The 20067-nt window shown below is 45.4% G+C and overlaps 1 protein-coding gene across 1 annotated transcript in view; it reads right to left on the reverse strand.

The window, feature by feature from the left end:
* Positions 1-6986, reverse strand: part of LOC111150871 (SET and MYND domain containing 3) — a 707359-nt gene extending 700373 nt beyond the window's left edge. Inside the window, exon 1 of the mRNA XM_022508530.1 lies at positions 6777-6986. Within this exon, the coding sequence (XP_022364238.1) occupies positions 6777-6940 (164 nt within the window). The 5' untranslated portion in view covers positions 6941-6986. The remainder of the gene's footprint in view (positions 1-6776) is intronic.
* Positions 6987-20067: the final 13081 nt, after the last annotated feature.

Consider the following 20067-nt stretch of genomic DNA (forward strand, 5'->3'; position numbering starts at 1 on the left):
ATTTTTAGGAGTGTAAAGGAGTTCTGAGACTGAAAAGCTTGAGAAACACAGCTCTATGTTATCAGTTGTCTCAAATGACAGTGTATGTCAACAGCAGTCAAATCACAGGTTTTAGTCCATTGCTTCCATTGTCCTGTGAAAGTCAGAGGCAACCAGATAAGGTCTACAGAAGCCTGTCAGTAGGTCTCAGAGATGGCAGCACAGGTAGAGAAGGCTGATCAAAGGGCAGGAAACGTTCCAAAAAGAACAAATCAGTGATCCCTCCCCATTACGAAAGGGTCTACGATAAAAACCTGACACCAGCTGGCTGGCTGGTCCCAAAGATGTGTTGCCATTTGGGAAACTCAGGATCCTCCTCTACTGGTGGCAAACCAGGCACTCTGTAGTAGTAGAAGCCACATCACCCCTGGTGAGGCCAACTGTACTGCTGAGTTCCAGGCACCAGTCTCCACCCCACAGCTGCTCTGTTCCTGCGTGCTCTGAACAATAGCCAGGTTGTCTGAAGAAGGAGAAAAACTTACTGCTATCCACAAAGCAGGTCATCCTGTCTGATTAAGAACATCCTCTGCTGTAGCATTCACATGGACCAAATGTTTTCAGGCTCAGGGCTCTGCCATACAGCCCTTTCCCAAACCTCCTTGCAGAAGAAAAGGAAGAAGCAAAAGAAACAGGAATTATAACTCCGACTTAAAAAGAAAAATGAAAGTCATATCCACAGTCCTTTCCCAACCCACCTCATTATCAATCCTTCCTTGACCCTCAGGTAACTCCATTAGCCAGTGCCAGGCATCTGCAAATCCTGACTTCAAGCCATTTCTCAAGGTTCTACTATTTGAGGACCTTCACAGTTCACCCTCCACCTCCCCAAGGAGAGTCTGTAACAAGACAGCAGTTTGCCAGCACCTGGTACTGGCCTATTTCACAAAACCAGCCATAAACCCACAGAATGCCTTTCACCCATTATTTAAACAGAGGTGAGTGCCTCCCTGTCTCCATTTGGCTCTTCCTACCAGGCCCTTAAATCTTGGCTTAGGAAGCAAATGTTAGAATTTTGCCTTCGTTGAAACTATTCATTCCAATACTTAATGTTAATGTTCTTGGTTAACTTCACTTACTTAGAAAATTCACCTATAGAAAAGTGGGGGGTGGGGGGGGGGGCCGCAGGACCTGGCTGGTTCAGTCGGTTAAGCATCCAGCTCTTGATTTTGACTCCAGTCATGATCTCAGGTTGGTGAGATGGAGCCCCAAGCTGGGGCCCTGTGCTGGGTGTGTAGCCTGACTGGGATTCTCTCCCTCCCTCTCCCCACCCCACTCACACATGCACTCTCTCGTTAAAAAGAAGAAAGAAAAGAGAAAAGAAAGGAAAGATCAATCGATCTAACACCTCAGCCTCTGTTTCCGGATCATTTTAACAATCTTCTTCCCTATCTCAGGTACTTTCTGCCATACCTTAAACCCTCTTGTTCCAACACACACTACTATACATACATATATAAATACATATAAATAAATATATAGATACACAGATATATAGATATATCTCAAGTCCTCCCATTCTGACCACTCTACCTTTTCCTTGACCACACCATGTCCCCTAACCCCACAAGTCCATCACATTCTACTATCCATCAACCTACCCTCCTTATGGCCTCAATGCCTTGCTTGAAAATCATGGTGCCTGATTACCTCCCTTGCCTACAACTTCCAGTTCCTTCTCCCACTCTCCATCCATTAAACTAACCTGGAAATCCTAGATAAACCCAAATTTCATAGTCAAGGAGCTGACCATGGAGAGAGAAAATAGCACACCTGGTGCTAACTGCTCTCACTCTAAATAAATGAACACAAGTTTTATGTGGACCCCCAGCACTTCCCAGCTATGCTACATTCCACGAGGCAATTCACTCTTCTAGAAGGGTATTTCAAACCTTCTCTTCTCTAAGACTGAGTTACTCAGCAACCACTTCCCTAGCTGTCCTCAAAACATTCCATCGCGGCTGCCACCTTCTCTAGCACTCTTCTTCCAACCTCAGTATATGAAGGTATTCCTGCCTTCCCCCAGGTTCAGTCCTTGGCGGAGATGGATTACATCAACTCACCACAGTGTCCTTTTCTTGCCCTTTATTGCCTGCTCATATCTACCCACACTGCAACTCAAATGTAGCTGCTTTATTTTCTATTAATTGATCAACTCTGTCTCATGGACATGGGTTGTTTTTTCTATATTTAGTCTAAACTTCCTCATGAATACTCACCCTAGGAAATAGCCAGAAACTTAAAATTTGCCAAATATCTCTGTCTCTTCCAGTTAATATTCAGACATTTAAGTTTAATTCCTTACCCAAGCTGGTTTAAATAGGTGCTTTCAGGTAAATTTTCTCCAAATGGGGCTTAAGGGACACAACCTTATGGTGGCAAGAAGACCTAGGATCTTGGTATTTCTGTGGATCTTCACTGACCTCTGCTGCAAAGAGGTGATCATGTCCCATACCTGGACTGTTGCCATCTCACTTTCTGGGATGTCATGCCTGCTCCCAGCACTGTATCCATGACCCCGACCTTCAGTCTGGAGTTGTGTGATGCCTGCTGTCCCACCAGCTTCTCCACATCCCACCCAGTGATATGAGAGCATTTCAGACTCCCCTGCTACCACAGGCTCATCTGTCTAGCCACTTCCTTCTACCACTGCCGTGCTATATCCCCAAGTTGGAACAACACCAACCTGCACAGCTATCCCCCCCCTTAAGATTCCAAATAAGGAGCACAGCCAAAGGCCTTCTACTTTTGACTGACCCCTCAACCTACTGAACACGCTCACCCCAACTCCAAAACTCGGGTCAGACGAGGAAACTCAAAACAGATATTTCAAGGGCAGCTCTATCAGTGGAATGTGTAACTCTTGATCTTAGGGTTTTGAGTTCAAGCCCCACACTGGGTGTAGAGATTACTTTTTTAAAAAAGATCTTTCATGGCACCTGGGTGGCTCAGTGGGTTAAAGCCTCTGCCTTCGGCTCGGGTCATGATCCCGGCTCGGGTCATGATCCGGGGGTCCTGGGATTGAGCCCTGAGTCCAGCTCTCTGCTTAGCAGGGAGCCAGACCCCTCCCCCCACCGCCTGCCTCTCTGCCTACTTGTGATCCCTGTCTGTCAAATAAATAAATAAAAATCTTTTTTAAGAATTAAATTAAATTTTTAAAAAAGATCGTTCCAAAAAATCCCAAAACTTGTATTTCTCATAATCTATTTTCCCTACCTTTGTCCCTTTTCTTCCCATAATTTACCAGGGCTTTCTCAGGGCTGGAAAAGATGAACTTTCAATTTCCAATTCATCCTCCTCCCTGTTGGAAGGTACTAAGCCTCAAGCTCAGCCTTAATGATGGAAGAGAAATCATATCCTCTTTACCCAAGAAAAGAAACTATCATCAGAGTATGTCAGAGGAAGTTCTTGATACAGAAACTACAGGCAACTTGTAACTTTAGAAAACAAAAACAAACATACGATGACTTAAAATTGCCTTAAATACTATCCCTTCACAACTTTAACTGTTAGCATCTCCTGTGTGCTAGGCTCCAAGGATATAAGATTAGGGAACTGGGTCACTAAAGTGGGTAGACCTACAAACAAAATAATTACAATGGAATTTTATATCCTGGATTTATGAAAACGGAAAACACAAGTAACCCCTTTGTCAGTCTTTTCCAGGTCAAACTAAAGAGGTGAGCTACTGCAGAAAAAGGATCATATAAATTATTTCAGGTCACAACTTTATATCATTTAATCTTTCTGCAATTTACATACTTCATTTTTTTTCTACTCACAAGATGAAAGACCAGTCCTTACTGAGAGGAAAAAGGGAAGAAAAGCCATGAAGCGGGTTCATTCAAGTTTCTCTATTAATAAAAATCAATATGCAAGAACTAAAGCCCTTTTCAAATAGCCCAAGACCAAAGGAAATCGGGTGGTAGAATGAAATAATAAATTATAATAAATCTGTTATTTTATGTTGCCCCCCCCACCCAGACTGTTATTGCTACAAATGAATATTTTCATTCCATTTAATTCAAATGGAAGACAGCAGAAAGGCAAGAACAGCTAGAGGAAAATTCAGCCAGATGTTCTTAACACAAACTAAAAGCTTACTATGTGTCAGGCACTTAGGGCTACAAAAATTGAAAAGATGTAACACCTACTCTAGAGGCCTTCACAACTGATGATGAACAAACAAATTTTACTTACAAGGTGATAAAGAACACAGAAACTTTACCCCAGTGATGGTCATTCAATTGTAGTAGAAAACTGCATGAAATAATGCACCACAGTTTGATTTCTCTAACACTGTTTTCAGGCTGTGCTTATTCCCAACTAGGCACTGCAGAAATACTAACCACTGACGCAGAAGTGTTCATCGGAGCACCTACTACCACAGCTCAGGTCAGCTATATCATAGTAAGGGCAAGTAAATAAATAAGCGCAAATGTATTTTTTGGGTAAAGCACTACGAAACAAGTGTGTATCAGTATGAAAATTTTTGTTTTTGTTTGGGTGCTTGGTATTTACTGATATCCCTTTCTTATTTTATGTTTGCTAATTCCCCCATTATAATGCATATTGGTGGGACCAGAGACTGCCTCCTTTCCTAAAAGCCAAGAAATCCTAACAGTCGCCTTCTCAAACTCTCTTGCAGCAGCGAAGATGCAGGCAGTGACCCAATCTCAGCTAATCCAAGACACCTCTGAGGATTTTGAATCAGAAGCTAATACCACAAAGAAGCATGGATGAGAAAGCAGCTTTCCAACAATACTCCGTTTCCCCACAGCAGGGGCAAGAGTAACGGCAGCAGGGCCCAGGATCGAGGTGCTGGTAACACATGTGGGAGAAGCCAGCACTACCAGGCCACATCACAAATGATATACTCCCCAGGTCCCAACTCCCAACTACTTCTGAAGTGTAATTCTGACTATGGAACTGCCCTTGGTTCCTACCCACTTTCAGAACTGGGGTTCCTCCAGACCTCAAAGTAATGCTGAGATCTCCCCAACGCTCTTACCTGAAATTCCTTTTTTGCTTAAAGCATTACTAACCAAGTAATGTCTCGTTAATGAGCTATAGGAGTAATAGCCAACAGTAATGAAATAGCATAGTAAATAAAGAAGCGTCCCACCCACCAACAGCTGGGTCTGCATAGTCTACTTTGGAAAACAGACAATTTGTGTATCACATGACTCAAGTTCAGCTCTGATAATTCAGTGAATCATCTGTCATCATGTATTAATTCCAAAACTTTTCCATCTCAACTACTAAATAACTTTGCCAGTCTGATCTCATCTGGAAGACGACCCACACCTCCTCTCTCCATCACCTACTATTATAGGGCAGCAAGTTCTCTACATTCGAACTTGAGATACACACGCAGATGATTTAACAGGAGGAAGAGCCCAGGTCTCCACTTTGCTTGAATAAGAATCAAAGATCTATAACTTTCAATTGGAGGCCTTCAGCAAATAGTCGAGTCCTAAATTAACTGTTTTCAAAACTTTTTTTTACGTTTTGACATTTACAAAAACTCGAAAGTGCTCTCTCAACTGATTTTTTTACTGTTACTATTATGGTCATATCAGGAAGCTACAGATACAATTGTTACTGTTACTTAGTAACTTTAAAATGCAAAGTTAAATAAATAAATTCCTCAATTACGAATCAAATAAGGAACTGGTTAAGATTAATGGTCAAACTACCGATCTGAATTGTGCAACTACCTCCTCCCCTCCACCCACCCAAATCCCAGGCTAGGAGATTTGAAGGGTAGTCCTGCGAAAAATCATCCCACCCATCTCCTCTTTGGCAGATAATAGGAGCTCAGTAACATTAGTTGCTTGACATAAGTCCTATGACTGTGTGTGTGTGTGTGTGGGTGGGTGTGTGTATGGAAACTCACCGTGTTTCCATAAATTGCTTTAACATAGCACTTTACATTGCTTTTACGTAGCCCAGGGCTTCCAGGCTTATGAAACACTTTCGCATGAATTCTCGCATTCCGAAAGGTGGTTAAGACTTAGACTTGCCTGCACAGCCATTAAATGCAAAGCACATCATGGAACCTCAGTAACTTAGGCTCCCACAGCACTGTACTGCACCTCTAGTTCAGCCCTTCGGATTCGCTGTAGGTAATTCTCGCTCTCACTGATGCGCTCCGTAGGGATGCCCCGTTCACGTCCAGAGCTCCAGGCGGAACACAACCAGGACCCTGGAAAGTGTTCGGTAAACACCGAGATTCTTCCGCCTCCCGCCAGCCGGGTCCTCTCCTGGCGGGTCCCGACTACCGAGCCCGGTTGGCACACATCCCTGCGCCCCCACCACCACCCCCAGCCAGCTGTGACCTCCGGGGCCGCACCGATGAAGCGTGCCGCCCAGGACACAGACTTCTGGTTCCCCGGTAAAATTACCCGCAGCACAACGCTGCCCCTTAGCTCTGCCCCACCGGCTTCCTCCAGTTCCTACGGCAGCCCGGGGGCACGGGCGGGGGGTGCAAGCGGGTCCGGCTCGGCCCCACCGAGCGGCTGGGGCTGAGCCTAGGACGCCCCCCAGCCCCCCGCACCCAGCCCCCTGCCAGCCGCGACGCGCCCCGGGAAACGCGGGGCTGAGCACCTGGGCAGCAACCCCCAAACGTGCGCACCCACGACCGGGCAGGGTCCCGCGGCGGGCAGCCCCACTACGTCCCCCGCATGCCGAACCCACGCCGCCCGAGGATCGGGTGGGCGAGGGCGCTCCGCACGTACCCGAGGAGGCAGCGGTCGCAGACGACGCCACGACTCCCCTTGCACACCGTGTACGCCAAGGGATCCGAGCGGAAGAGCAGCTCTCCGGGGCGCAGCTGCGCCAAGGCGCGCAGCCCGTTTCCCCTGTTGGCGGTGCTGAACTTTTCCACCTTTGGGGGCTCCATCTCCTCAGGTCCGCACCTCAGCGGTCCGCCGCGTCCGGCAGCTAGCGTCTCGCGTGCAGCCGGGAGCCGCGCGCCTGCGCCGAGCGCGCACGCGTACGCCCGAGGGGCGGGGCGGGCGCGCGGGGCCTCTGAGCATGCCCAGACCCGGTGCGGCGGCGAGGAGGGCTGGAGAGGCGCGCGGGTTGGAGTTGTGCCTCCGGACCCCCAGGGCTGGCCACGGCCGGTCCCCAAGCCGCTCCGCGAGGAGTGGCGGTATTACACACACTGGCCCAGCGTTCAGTTATGATAGTTTGTATGCAGACGGAGAGGTGAGAGAACAGTGCGGTGGATACCTGTATACCCTCTTCCGAGATCAGACAGTTCTTGGCATTTCGCCATTTCTGCTCGTTTTCTCTCCCCAGGTATGTAGGTATTGTTGAACCCCGTGAAAGGAAGTTGGTCTGTTATTGAATGGTTTAAAAGTAAGCTACAGACACCATGTTTGCTCATAACTCATTTCTTAATTAAGTGCTGTCACATGTGCTGAGCAGAAGCCTGAGAACAAAGCAGAAGCTGACCCCTGCAACCCACCCCCCCACTCCTGGGTGGGTGGTGTGTGACAGTCCTCCAGGAAACTCCCAACTAGCTTCACGTTAATGCTTTGCTAGAGGGGAAAACAACCTTAGCTAGACAGTAGCAAGGCCTCCAGTGTCCTTAGGGTCTTCTTTAGTTTGTGAAAAGTCCTTTTAGACACCTCCCTTTTTCCTTACCTCCCCTGACTCTCAGGTATATATATATAATCAACCATTGGACACAAACCCAGTACAGCAGCTCTTTCTGCCCACAGGTCCCATCCCTGTGCTTTAATAAAACCACGTGGGTTTTTTTGCACCAAACACATCTCAAAAATTTGTTCTTGGGGGCACCTGGGTGGCTCAGTGGGTTAAAGCCTCTGCCTTTGGCTCAGGTCATGATCTCAGGGTCCTAGGATCGAGCCCCACATCGGGCTCTCTGCTCAGTGGGGAGCCTGCTTCCCCCTCTGTCTCTGCCTGCCCTTCTGTCTGCTTGTGATCTCTCTCTCTCTCTCTCTGTCAAATAAGTAAATCTTAAAAAAAAGAAAATTTGTGGGGCGCCTGAGTGGCTCAGTGGGTTAAGCCTCTGTCTTTGGCTCAGGTCATGATCTCAGGGTCCTGGAATCCAGCCCCGCATCGGACTCTCTGCTCCGCAGGGAGCCTGCTTCCTCCTCTCTCTCTCTGCCTACCTCTCTGCCTACTTGTGATCTCTGTCGAATAAATAAAATCTTTAAAAATAAATAAATAAATAAAAATAAATAAAAAAAGAAAATTTGTTCTTGGTGGATTGGATTTCAACAACACTCCAAAACTCCGTCACATGTATGTCCTCAGAATAAAAACAATATCCTACAGGACTATAGTATGAGGGGCACCTTGGTGGCTCTGTGGGTTGAGCATCAGATTCTTGGTTTCTGCTTATACAGGGATGTCGGGGTCATGAGATCAAGCCCCACTACAGGCTCCCCACTCAGGAGGGAGTGCTGCTCTCCCCTCTCCCTTTGTCCCCCCTGCCATAAATAAGTCTTAAAAAAATAAAAAACACAGTATCATTATTGATGTGGGAAACAAAGGCAGAAGAAAATTACTAAATTTCCTTACTACCTACAGCCCATTGACAAGTCCTTGAAACACACAGGGTGACATTCCTCTAGGGACTCAGCTGCCTCGATGTTAATACTTTGCTAACGGCAAAAGGCAATCTTATACCAACCCATCAGGATCCTGTAAGTCTACTTTAACATAAAAAAATTCCTTTGGAGGGGCGCCTGGGTGGCTCAGTGGTTGGGTGTCTGCCTTCGGCTCAGGTCATGATCTTGGGATCCTGGGATCAAGCCCCACACTAGCCTCCCTGCTTAGCGGGAAGCCTGCTTCTCCCTTTCCCACTCCTCCTGCTTGTGCTCCCATTCTCGCTGCCTCTCTGTCAAGTAGGTAAATAAAATCTTGAAAAATAAAAAAATTAAAAAATAGAAATTCCTTTGGAAACTTCCATTATCTCTACTCCCCAAGATGCACGTTGGCAATCATTCCCCAAGCATATGACCCACTTGATGTCATTTGGGAATGTAGGTGAGGTTTGGTGGGGTGAGATCCGAAGCCAATGACCAAGAAAATACTTGAGAAATTTTTGGTGCAAAAGGGTGGTTTTATTAAAGAACAGGGAAAGAACCTGTGGGCATAAAGAGCTATGGAGAGGTGGCTGATGATATACTTGGGAGTTGGGGGGAGGTAAGGAAAAGGGAGGTTTTCAAAAGAACTTTCATATGCTACAGAGGACCTACCAAGTAGTAGAGGCCTGGCCATTGTCAAGTTAAGGTTGTTTTCCCCTCTAGCAAGGTATGAACATGAAGATAGTTGGGAAGTTCCTGGAGGAACATCACACACATCCCACCCAGGAATGCTTTGTCCTCAGCTTGACTTCTTCTCCCTCATCACACCAATACACATCCCCAGGCATATGACCCATTGATATACAGCAAAACAAGGGGCTCATGACCAAGGTTTTATTGGGTAGCTTCCTGGCAGAATATCACACATATCCCACCCCAGGGTGAGGGCAGGGGGAGGGAGGCAGGTCTAAGGGTGTCAGCTTATGCTTTGTCTTCAGCTAGCCTTCTGATTCCTCATCATTTGCCCCGTGAACAATTTTGATCCTTAAATCTTCAAGGTTGTTGCAGGTGGAGGTTCTCATCTTCTGTAACATCTTCCTTAGTTCCTTAAAACTGTTTGGTCATATCTGAGTCTGTGCATATCTCTTTCAAATATGACATTAGAGTTAAAGCCTTGGTAAAATAACCAGTGTTTCTAATGGTGTCCTGTTATAAGGAGAACAGATTCTATTGAACTTGGGAAAATGACTCTGATTGCCATGGAAGAAAGAATACTTACTGATAGAAGAGGGTTTAGGTAGAGAGAAAAGTTAAATGCCTCAATTCATTTTATTATTTCTATGTATCAGTGATGCCTTAAGAGAAAGTTTTCTTAGTCTGAAAGAACGGTTAGAGAACCAGCAACATTTCAACCAAGAGTTACAAAAACTATAAATGACAAAAGACTAAAAAATGGACATGGTTAAAAATCTGAGGAGAGGGGGCACCTGGGTAGCTCAGTGCTTAAGTGTCTGCCTTCGGCTCAGGTCATGATCCCAGGGTATTAGGATCCAGCCCTGCACTGGGCTCCCTGCTCAGCCAGAAGCCTGCTTCTCCCTCTCCCGCTCCCCCAGCTTGTGTTCTCTCTCTTGCTGTCTCTCTCTCAGTGTCAAATAAATAAATAAAATCTTAAAAAAAAAAAAACCTGAGGAGAGGTCACAAAATGTCTGCCAATGTGGCAAGTGGGTGGCTCAGTGGGTTAAGCCTCTGCCTTTGGCTCAGGTCATGATCTCAGGGTCCTGGGATCGAGTCCCACATAGGGCTCTCTGCTCAGCAGGGAGCCTACATTCCCCTCTCTCTCTGCCTACTCTCTGCCTAGTTATGATCTCTGTCTGTCAAATAAATAAATAAAATCTTTAAAAAAAAGTGGCAAGGAAATCAGTTATTTCTGTGACACTTAACACTTTAATAATCAAAATATTAAGTGATGATCTTATACCAGAATATATTAAAACTTTAGGAACTGGAGCAGCTGGGTGGCTCAGTTGGTTAAGGTCTGCCTTTGGCTAAGTCACGATCCCAGAATACTTGGATTGAGTCCATTAGGCTTCCTGCTCAGTGGAGAGTCTGCTTCTCCCTTTTCCCTCTTCCTCTGTCATCCCTCTCCCACTGTGAATGATTTTGCTCTCTCAAATAAATAAAAACCTTAAAAAAAAAAAAAAAAACCACTTTAGGGGTGCCAGAGTGGCTCAGTTGGTTAAGCATCTGCCTTCGGCTCAGGTCATGATCCCGGATCCTGGGATCAAGCCCCACATCAGGCTCCCTGCATGGTGGTGAGACTGCTTCTCCCTAAGCCTCTACTGTTCCCCCTGCTTATACTCTCTTGACCTGTTAAATAAATAATTAAAAGCTTTAAAAAAAATCAAGAAACTTTAGGAACTGGATATTATTTCTAGAATAGTTATAGCATTTACCCAAATGTAACCCAAGGCTTATCATTTGTTTAACAGTACTTCCAGAGTAACTTACCATACCAAATAAAAAGACCTAATGAGTTAAAGACACTCATTTACAATTTAAATCTTGGGAAGTTTGTTAAAACCTTAGAAAGTTTTTATAACCTGTGCCTAAATAGGATTAGGAATCAAAGACCTGATAAAGACAAAAACAGAAACTGGGGGTTTTGCGGGAGCAGACAAAAGAAAAAAATATATCTTTTTTTTTTCACATTTTCTTATGAAGAGCATACCAACGATTCAAGAAAGCTGTGTCTTTTTTATTTATTTTAAGATTTTACTTATTTATTCGTGAAAGAGAGAAAGGCAGAGGGAGAAGCAGGCTCCCCATTGAGGAGGGAGCCCAATGCGGGGCTCCATCCCAGGACCCTGGGATCATGACCTGAGCCAAAGGCAGCTGCTTAACTTACTGAGCCACTCAGGGGCCCAAGAAAGCTTTGTCTTTTGAACAGAGAATTTCAATCTTATATACCACTGTACTTTTTTTTAATACCACTGTACTTTTAAAATCCACTTATTTCTATCTTAGTTCATCCTGACCGCAGGTAAAATTCCTTTCCAAAGATTACCCTTCCCTAACTTTCCTTTTTTTTTTTTTTTAAGATTTATTTATTTATTTGACAGAGAGAGAGAGAGAGATCACAAGTGGGCAGAGAGGCAGGCCGAGGGAGAGGGAGAAAGAAGCAGGCTCTGTGCGGAGCAGAGCCCGATGTGGGGCTCGATCCCAGGACCCTGAGACCGTGACCTGAGTCGAAGGCAGAGGCTTAACCCACTGAGCCACCCAGGCGCCCTTCCCTTCATGAACTTCCTACGACTTTCTTTTGCATTCAGATTTTGTCCCAAGCCATTTCTCTCCAAACAACCATCTTATTTAGGTCAAAATTACCTTCTTTAACCTTCAACAAAAATGTATTCCCATTCCTTATATCTTTCTAACAAACTCTACCGATGACGGAGCAGAAGGCCAGTGGAAGACAAAGCAGAGTCTGACCTCCTGCAACCTCCCCGCACCGCCACTGCTGGGTGGGATGTGTGTGACTTTGTTCCAGGAAGCTCCCAACTGTCTTCCTGTTGATGTCTTGCTGGAGGAGAAAAACAACCTTAACTTGACAATGGCAAGGCCTCCAGTATCTTGTAGGTCCTCTTTAGCAAATAAAAGTTCCTTTGAAAACCTTCCTTTTCCTTACCTCCCCAGCTCCTGAGTGTATATTCCACCACTCCTCAAGACCCCAATGCCCTGCTCTTTCTGCCTACCAGTCCTGTCCCTGTGCTTTAATAAAATCACTTTTTTTGCACCAAACACGTCTCAAGAATTCTTTCTCGGCCATCATCTTTGAACCTTAACATCGTCTTTCCTACATCATCTACTTTTCTACCTACAGAGCTGCTTTTCTTATTTTCATTAGTCTTCATGACATTTGGCAAAATTTTTCACTCTTGGAAAATTCCCTCTCCAGTGAAAACTAAGTAGTAACCCATTGTGAATTGTTCCACCAGAACACTTTAGATGCCAAATTTATGAATCACTTAAGCACAAAGCATGTTTACCAAGAGACTCAAGTGTCCTTAGTTTTTTGCAATAAGGAGTCAACAGCGTAAACCTACGTCCAGTACTCAATGCTTTAGTGTTTTATCTCATTTGGAAAAGACCAAGATGTCCAATGAATTCAATCCCATTTATCATCCCAGCAAAACTTTGAGATAGCTGAGATTAACCATCAATTTAAGTTACCTTTTTGCTAACAAATTGCAACAGAGAATCACGAACTCATTTGACCTTCAATAAATCATGGTAGAATAAAAGTTTCATATTTAATGCTGATACCCTTAAAGACCTTAAAGACCTTAAAGATCTTTTCTTTTTTTTCTTTGAGAGAGAGAGAGAGGGAATGAGTAGGAGGTGGGGCAAAGGGAGAGGGAGAAGCAGGCTTCCTGCTGAGCAGCCCCCCCCCCAAATGTGGGGGTGGATTCCAGGACCCTGAGATCATGATCTGAGCCGAAGGCAGATGCTTAACCAACTGAGATACCCAGGCGCCCTAAGACATGTCTACCTTAAAGCAATGAACTTAAATTAGTTTAAATACTGAATATGTTCCACCTGGATCCTCTTTTAAAATTCATTTCACAGACACCTGCAGGGCTGTCAGTTAAGCAACTGCCTTCGGGGGAGGTCATGATCTCAAGGTCCTGGGATAGAGCCCCACATCGGACCTCTGCTCAGCCAGCAGCCTGCTTCTCCCTCTGCCTGCCGCTCCTCCCTGCATGTGTTCCCTCTCTCTGACAAATAAATAAAACCTTTTTAAAAAAGATTTTATTTATTTATTTATTTGACAGAGAGAGAGACACACAGTGAGAAAGGGAACACAAGCAGGGAGAGTGGGAGAGGGAGAAGTCTTCCCGCCAAGTAGAGGGCCCAATGCGGGGCTCAATCCCACGGCCCTGGGATCATGACCTGAGCCGAAGGCAGATGATTAATGACTGAGCCATCCAGGCGCCCCAAATAAAATCTTAAAAAGTTAAAATAAAAGTCAGTTTTCTCCTGTCAATTTCTAACTGAGACATTGGTGGGGAAATCTGAAGTGGGTGGTGTAAGGTCCAAGGGTTACTCTTATTTGGGGTAAGAGGATCAATGGTGTCAGAGGTGCCAAGGATGGTCTAGAAGCCAGTTGTGCAGGCCACATCCAAGTTGATGCAGAAACAGGTGGGGAAGGCAATGCAGAAGAGGAAAAGTGTTGCCAGATGGCAGAGAAAGTGTTTCTGGTTCTAGAGCTCATCAGCTTCAACAGAGGAGCAGATGCCATGTTTTGCAGCCAATAAGGGGGAATAAGCTGTCCATGCTGGGCTAGAGAAGGCAGGTAATTTCCTCAAAACAAATAGGGTTTTGTCAGCTGCTTGCGAATATCCCTCAAAGTCCCCATCCCGAGGTAGACTAGCCACAGCTGGCTCCAATTATAGCCATTAACCTGGGAAATAAGTGAGGGAGAAGCCCCCACATCTATTAGGAAGAACGATGAACAGGAAGAGGGTCAAGAGTCCCCTTTGTCTGGGGGCACCTGGGTGGCTCAGTGGGTTAAAGCCTCTGCCTTCGGCTCAGGTCATGATCCCAGGGTCCTGGGATCGAGCCCCACATCGGGCTCTCTGCTAGGCAGGGAGCCTGCTTCCCTTCCTCTCTCTCTGCCTACTTGTGATCTCTCTCTCTCTGTCAAATAAATAAATAAAATCTTAAAAAAAAAAAAAGAGTCCCCTTTGTCTGGAATGGGCTGCGCTTCCTCCAGCAACCTAGGTTTACTCAGAAGAGGCCTGTTCAGTTAAATAATTATCCAGTATCTCAGGAGGGAGTTCACTGGCCAAACATGTTCTCCAAGAGGACCTTAGGTCTGGGTCCTGATTTAGAGCCCTGAAAGCCTGGGAGGACTTAGGGTACCTATTTGCCCTGTTTCCTGCAGAAAAGAGCTAACTGATAGATCCCACTGTGACCATGCAGTGTTACAGGAGATCGGTCCTTTCCTAAATTTTGCAATCCCAGTTGTTTCCAGTGGGTTGAAAAGGCACCCCAAGGGAGAGTTCTTTGGGGAGCAAAGAAGCCTAGTGAGCTCATGCTAAGGAGGGAACCAAAGCAAGCTGAGGGCAAGGCAGAAGCTGGCATCCGGCAACCCCACCCTCCTCGCCCCTGCATGGGTTATATGTGACATTCCTCAGGCACTTCTGGCTGCCCTAAAGGAAAAACAAATAGTTAACCTGCAAGACCTGAGTCTCCCTCAGTTTACAAATATCCGAGTGATTTACAAGGAAGAAGCTTTCTTACCAATAGCCTAACTTCCAGAGACCCATAACTCAGTTCCTGAAGCCCTAACATCATCTTCCCCTCCATAATATTGAAGGAGGCTCAGGCAGAGGGAAATGTAAATAAAGCTGAATTTCTTCTAAACCTAAAGCTCATTTACAAGGACGTGTGATAGGAGGAGTGCAACATTCTTCCAGGAAGCTCCCAACTATCTTACTGTTCATGCCTTACTAAAAGGAAAAACAACCTTAACTTGACAAATAGCAAAACCTCCAATATCCTGTGTATCTTCTTTAGTACATGAAAGTTCTTTCAAACCCTTCCTTTTCCTTACCTTCCCCAACCCCATAGTATATAATCAGCCGCACCTCACAGCCCCAGGGCAGCAGCTCTTTCTTCCCACGTGTCCTGTCCCTCTGCTTTAATAAACCACCATTTTGCACCAAAGATGTCTCAAGAATTCTTTCTTGGTCGTTGGCCCTGGACCTCACTTATATTCTAAAACTTCATCAGTGCTCCTGGAAAAGTAGAGAAGGTCCATTACCAAAATCTGCCACACCCCCATCCCACCCGACTCCCACATAGTGTCCCATGCAGGACATGTCAGAGGTTTTGTGTGTCAAAAGCACCCAGAAGCGTCCCTCAAACATGAAATCACTATTGATCACAGTCCTGCCTTCCCCTGAGGCATTCCTGCCTTAAGAGGCCTGAGAGGGATGCTGAAGCCCCTCCCCTTCCCCTTCTCATCCTAGGCTACCAATGGGTGCCTGGCGAATGGACTGAAATACCACCCAGGCGCCCCCCCCCCTCCCAAGTTGGGCTTTATTCCATCAGGTATTGGTTTCGGCCAGCTTCCAGTAGAGGTCCCACAGCCAGAAATGGCTAGACCAGAGATGTGGAGGGGGTTGCATTAGATCAACCAGGAGGAAACCTCACATGGGAGTCTTAGGATTGGCAGCTGACCTAGTCACTTAGATGACGGTCCTATGCACAGACAGTCCTTTGTATAAGGACAGGAGTAAAGAGAGGGCATTTAGTGTCTGGGTCTTATTACCATCCTGGCCAGGGTATTAACTTCCAGCCAAAAGTCAGGCTTTCTCCTCCCCGGAGAGTAGCCATGGGCTAGAGGATTGCAGCCTGAGCAATCAACATGAAAATGTTTCAATAAGAGTGTATAAGACTGGGGCGCCTGGGTGGCTCAGTGGGTTAAAGCCTCTGCCTTCGGCTCAGGTCATGATCCCAGGGTCCTGGGATAGAGCCCTGCATCGGGCTCTCTGCTCAGCAGGGAGCCTGCTTCCTCCTCTCTCTGCCTGCCTCTCTGCCTACTTGTGATCTCTGTCTGTCCAATAAATAAATAAAATCTTAAAAAAAAAAAAAAGAGTGTATAAGACTGTACTCCTTGAAAAGCCCCTGGAAGGAAGAGAAAAGTACTCAACAAATTTGTACCAAATCTGAGTCCAGATGAAAAGACTCAAAGCCCCAAGTTGGGCACCAAGTGATGTGGTTTTGGAATAAATGTGAGGTTCAGTGGGATGAGGTCCAGAGCCATGGCCAAGAAAGAATTCTTGAGACACCTTTGGTGCAAAAAGGTGGCTTATTAAAGCATGAACAGGGACAGGTCCCATGGACAGAAAGAGCTGCACTGGGGTTTTGAGGAGCAATTGATTATATACTCTGGGGTTGGGGGAGGTAAGGAAAAAGGGAGGTTTTCAAAAGAACTTTCATATGCTAAAGAGGACCTATAAGGTACCGGAGGCCATGCCATTGGCAAGTTAAGGTTGTTTTTCCCCTCTAGCAAGGCATTAACATAAAGATAATTGGGAGGTCCCTGAAGAATGTCACCCATATCCCACCCAGAAGTGAGGGTGCAGGGAGGTTGCAGGGGATCAGCCTCTGCTTTTTCTTCAACTAGCCTTCTGATCCCTCATCAAAGGTACATTTTATACTTCAATTAGTGACTAATCTGTGGGGTGATTGAGGATTGTAAGAATAGCCTGATTCCCGTAACCTGGAGAGGCAGACTTTTGACACTTCTTGAGGTAGTCTAGAAATGGCTGTGGTGTAGGGGGAAGAGTGGTGGGTGAGGATTTCAAAGTCATAGGTTTGAATCCCAGTTCTTCCATGTGATGTTAGGTAATTTTTCCAAGCCCTTTATTAACTTTGTAGTGAAGATGATACTATATTTCAGAGTGGCGAGAATAAATCCTGAGAAAGCATTTTGAAAGATCTTCAAAACACCATAGAAATATGAAAAGAACAATTTTTCTGAGTTAAAATTCTTCAGTCTGTGACTATAGGATAATGCCTGCATATAGCACCCTACCAGCACTGCTAAGATAATCACATTGTACACTGGCATTAAGTACGATACATAGAAGGAACTCAAAGTGTTTACTTAATTAAATAACATGTCATAAGGAGTTCCAGAAAACCAGGAGATAATTCTACCATAAAACAGTCCCAATTACTAAAGAGTAAGAATAGTTCTCAGGGAAAACATGCTGGACTCTCTACTTAGAGTCTTTCCTGTTCTAGGATGTGGTTTTGGCTACCTAGACATGACCCATTCCCCCCTGATTCAGAAAGCCAACTATCCTAAATCTTAGAGGAATATCCCATGAGCCACCTCTCACCATGAATAAAAAATGGTATCTCAGAAAATGCGGGAATGTGAAAGGAAGACTTCTATGTCCCTAATTGTTTATCTGGTTAGACATTTTTATGAGAGAGACATGGAAATTATTTAACCCACCGTTATTTTGTCTGTGCTAAAGAAACAGAACCAATACTGTCAGTTTGAAGCTTCTTATGCAGCTAGGGTTCAAGTACAAGCCCCAGGCTCTGCCCATCAGATTCACCCATCCTACCCAGCATCCTGGAGACCTTGAGGAGCTCTGGCAGTTCTGGTTGCTGGCAGCTACTTTGAAATGCCCCTCCAGATAAGATGGATTAATGGTTGAAGAAAGGGTTGGATAAACAGGTATGCAATAAAGCTAGTATAGTAAAATGTTGAAGACTGAATCTAGGTGGTGATAAACAGTGCTCACTCTCAATTCTTTGAATTTTACTGTATGTTTGCCATAATAAAATACTGATGGGAAAATATCATCATCTCACCTAAAAAGTTCTTCTAGTAGTCTCATAAATGTTGTTTTGTTTGAGTTTATGTATTTCATTCAGATTCCCAGTGAAGTTTACACATGGCATTTGATTAATATAGGTCTCTTTTCTTCATTCACTGCTCATTGTCATTTTTGGCTATACAACAGGACCCAGGGCAGGCAAGAGGTGCCTGCACCAAGGATCAAAGTCTTTCACTGGAGCCAAGAGAACTTGAAGGCTCTGATCAGCTGTGTATGCTAGAGGAGATGATCTACACTGCCAGAAAAGCTCAACATCCAAAGGCTGTGGCAAGAAGTCTCTATTTGGATCCATACTGGGCAAAAGGGATACAAGACTTTTGATCTCGGAAGCAGATATTGGGCAGCAGGAATTTCCATCAGCAGGTGTCCACCGACATGGGGCATGCAAACTGCCATTTTCCTGCACTCTTAAAAGCTGCTTTGCTCATAATTAGCATGCAAAGACTTGACAGATGAATGAATGGTGGGGTCTCAGTGCTTATCCTCCTAGGATGGTTCTCTCAAGGATCTTTCTTTTTTAAGATAGAGAGAGTGATCTTACATGAAGGGGCCGGGGAGAAGGGCCAGAGGAGGAAGGGGAGAATTTTTTTTTCTTTTGAGATTTTATTTATCAGAGAGAGTGAGCAAGAGACAGAGAGCATGTACAAGCAGGGGGGAATGGCACGCAGGGTAAAGCAGGCTCCCTGCTGAGCGAGGAGCCCAATGTGAGGCTCCATCCCAGAACCCTGAGATCATGACCTGAGCCGAAGGCAGACACTTAACCAACTGAGGCATCCAGGTGCCCCGAAGAGGGGGAGAATCTTAAGGAGGTTCCACACCCAGTGGGGAGCCCATGTGGCTCCAACTCAGGACCCTGAGATCATGACCTGAGCTGAAACCAAGAGATGGATGGATGCTCTCTCCAGAATCTTTCGAGTATGGTGCTGTGTGCCTGTGAGCAGTGCACCAGCAAGAGAAGGCATGAGCTCCTCAACTGAAGGTTCAAGGCATAGAAAGAATGTAGGATTTCAGTTCCTGAGATACTATATAAAGCCAGGATAACTTAATGTTGAGCCACAGAATATAAAATTAGAACAACAAATTATTTCCTGATTTGGGTTTTGGGTCCTGAGACTGGAATTGAGGGTCCTTGGACCCCAAATCTGAAGAGGGTGCCAAGAATTGGGAAGCAGCCCATTCCATGCATAGCAGTTTTCTTACGAAGTAGGGCACTTGCTGGCCCTAGTTCGGCCCAGTGAACTGAGGCTAAGGAAACTTCGGAGTGAGGGTCCCTCACTTGAATAGCCCCACTTGAAGGCCCTCCCTGTTTTCCTCAATAGACAAAAGAAGGCAGCAGTAAGCTCAGATACAGGGTAGTCAGGGTGTACTGCCCTAGCCTGCAGCCATGGTCTTATCCTCAGAGGCCATCTTGAGTGAAGGCCAGCACCATCCCCACATCCCCTAGTCCTCAGTGATGATCCAGATTTATCTTTTTTTTTTATTAAAAAATATTTTATTTGACAAAGAGACACAGCGAGAGAGGGAACACAAGAAGGGAGAGTGGGAGAGGGAGAAGCAGGCTTCCCACTTAGCAGGGAGCCTGATGCAGGGACTTTGCTCACCAACGTAGGACCTAGGACCACCATGGTAGAAGCAGGGTTTGGGGAGTGGGGAAGGAGCAGGTATTTCAAGGACTCTGCTGAACTGGACCTGGGACAGTGGGAGGAAGATCAAAGCATTGAAACCTCAAGGCTTGCCCTTATGTGAGAAGCCACCAGGGCAAAACACCATAGAGGAAGTCAGAGACTTGGAATCACCGATGTAGTTGAAAAGCTGAAAGAAAAAAAATTCATTTATAATAATAAAAAATTTCGGTCAATTATGTTGGAGGAAAAGATTGAATTGTCTTTTCATTCTCTCTATAGAAGCTGGTTTGTAATATAAAATTCTTATTCTTTTTAAAAAAAGATTTTAGTTATTTATTTATTTGACAGAGATCACAAGTAGGCAGAGAGGCAGGCAGAGAGAGAGGAGGAAGCAGGCTCCCTGCCGGGCACAGAGTCCGA

The sequence above is a fragment of the Enhydra lutris genome, unplaced genomic scaffold (genome assembly GCF_002288905.1).
Source record: "Enhydra lutris kenyoni isolate GAN:26980312 unplaced genomic scaffold, ASM228890v2 scaffoldscaffold24, whole genome shotgun sequence".
Classification (NCBI taxonomy): domain Eukaryota; kingdom Metazoa; phylum Chordata; class Mammalia; order Carnivora; family Mustelidae; genus Enhydra; species Enhydra lutris.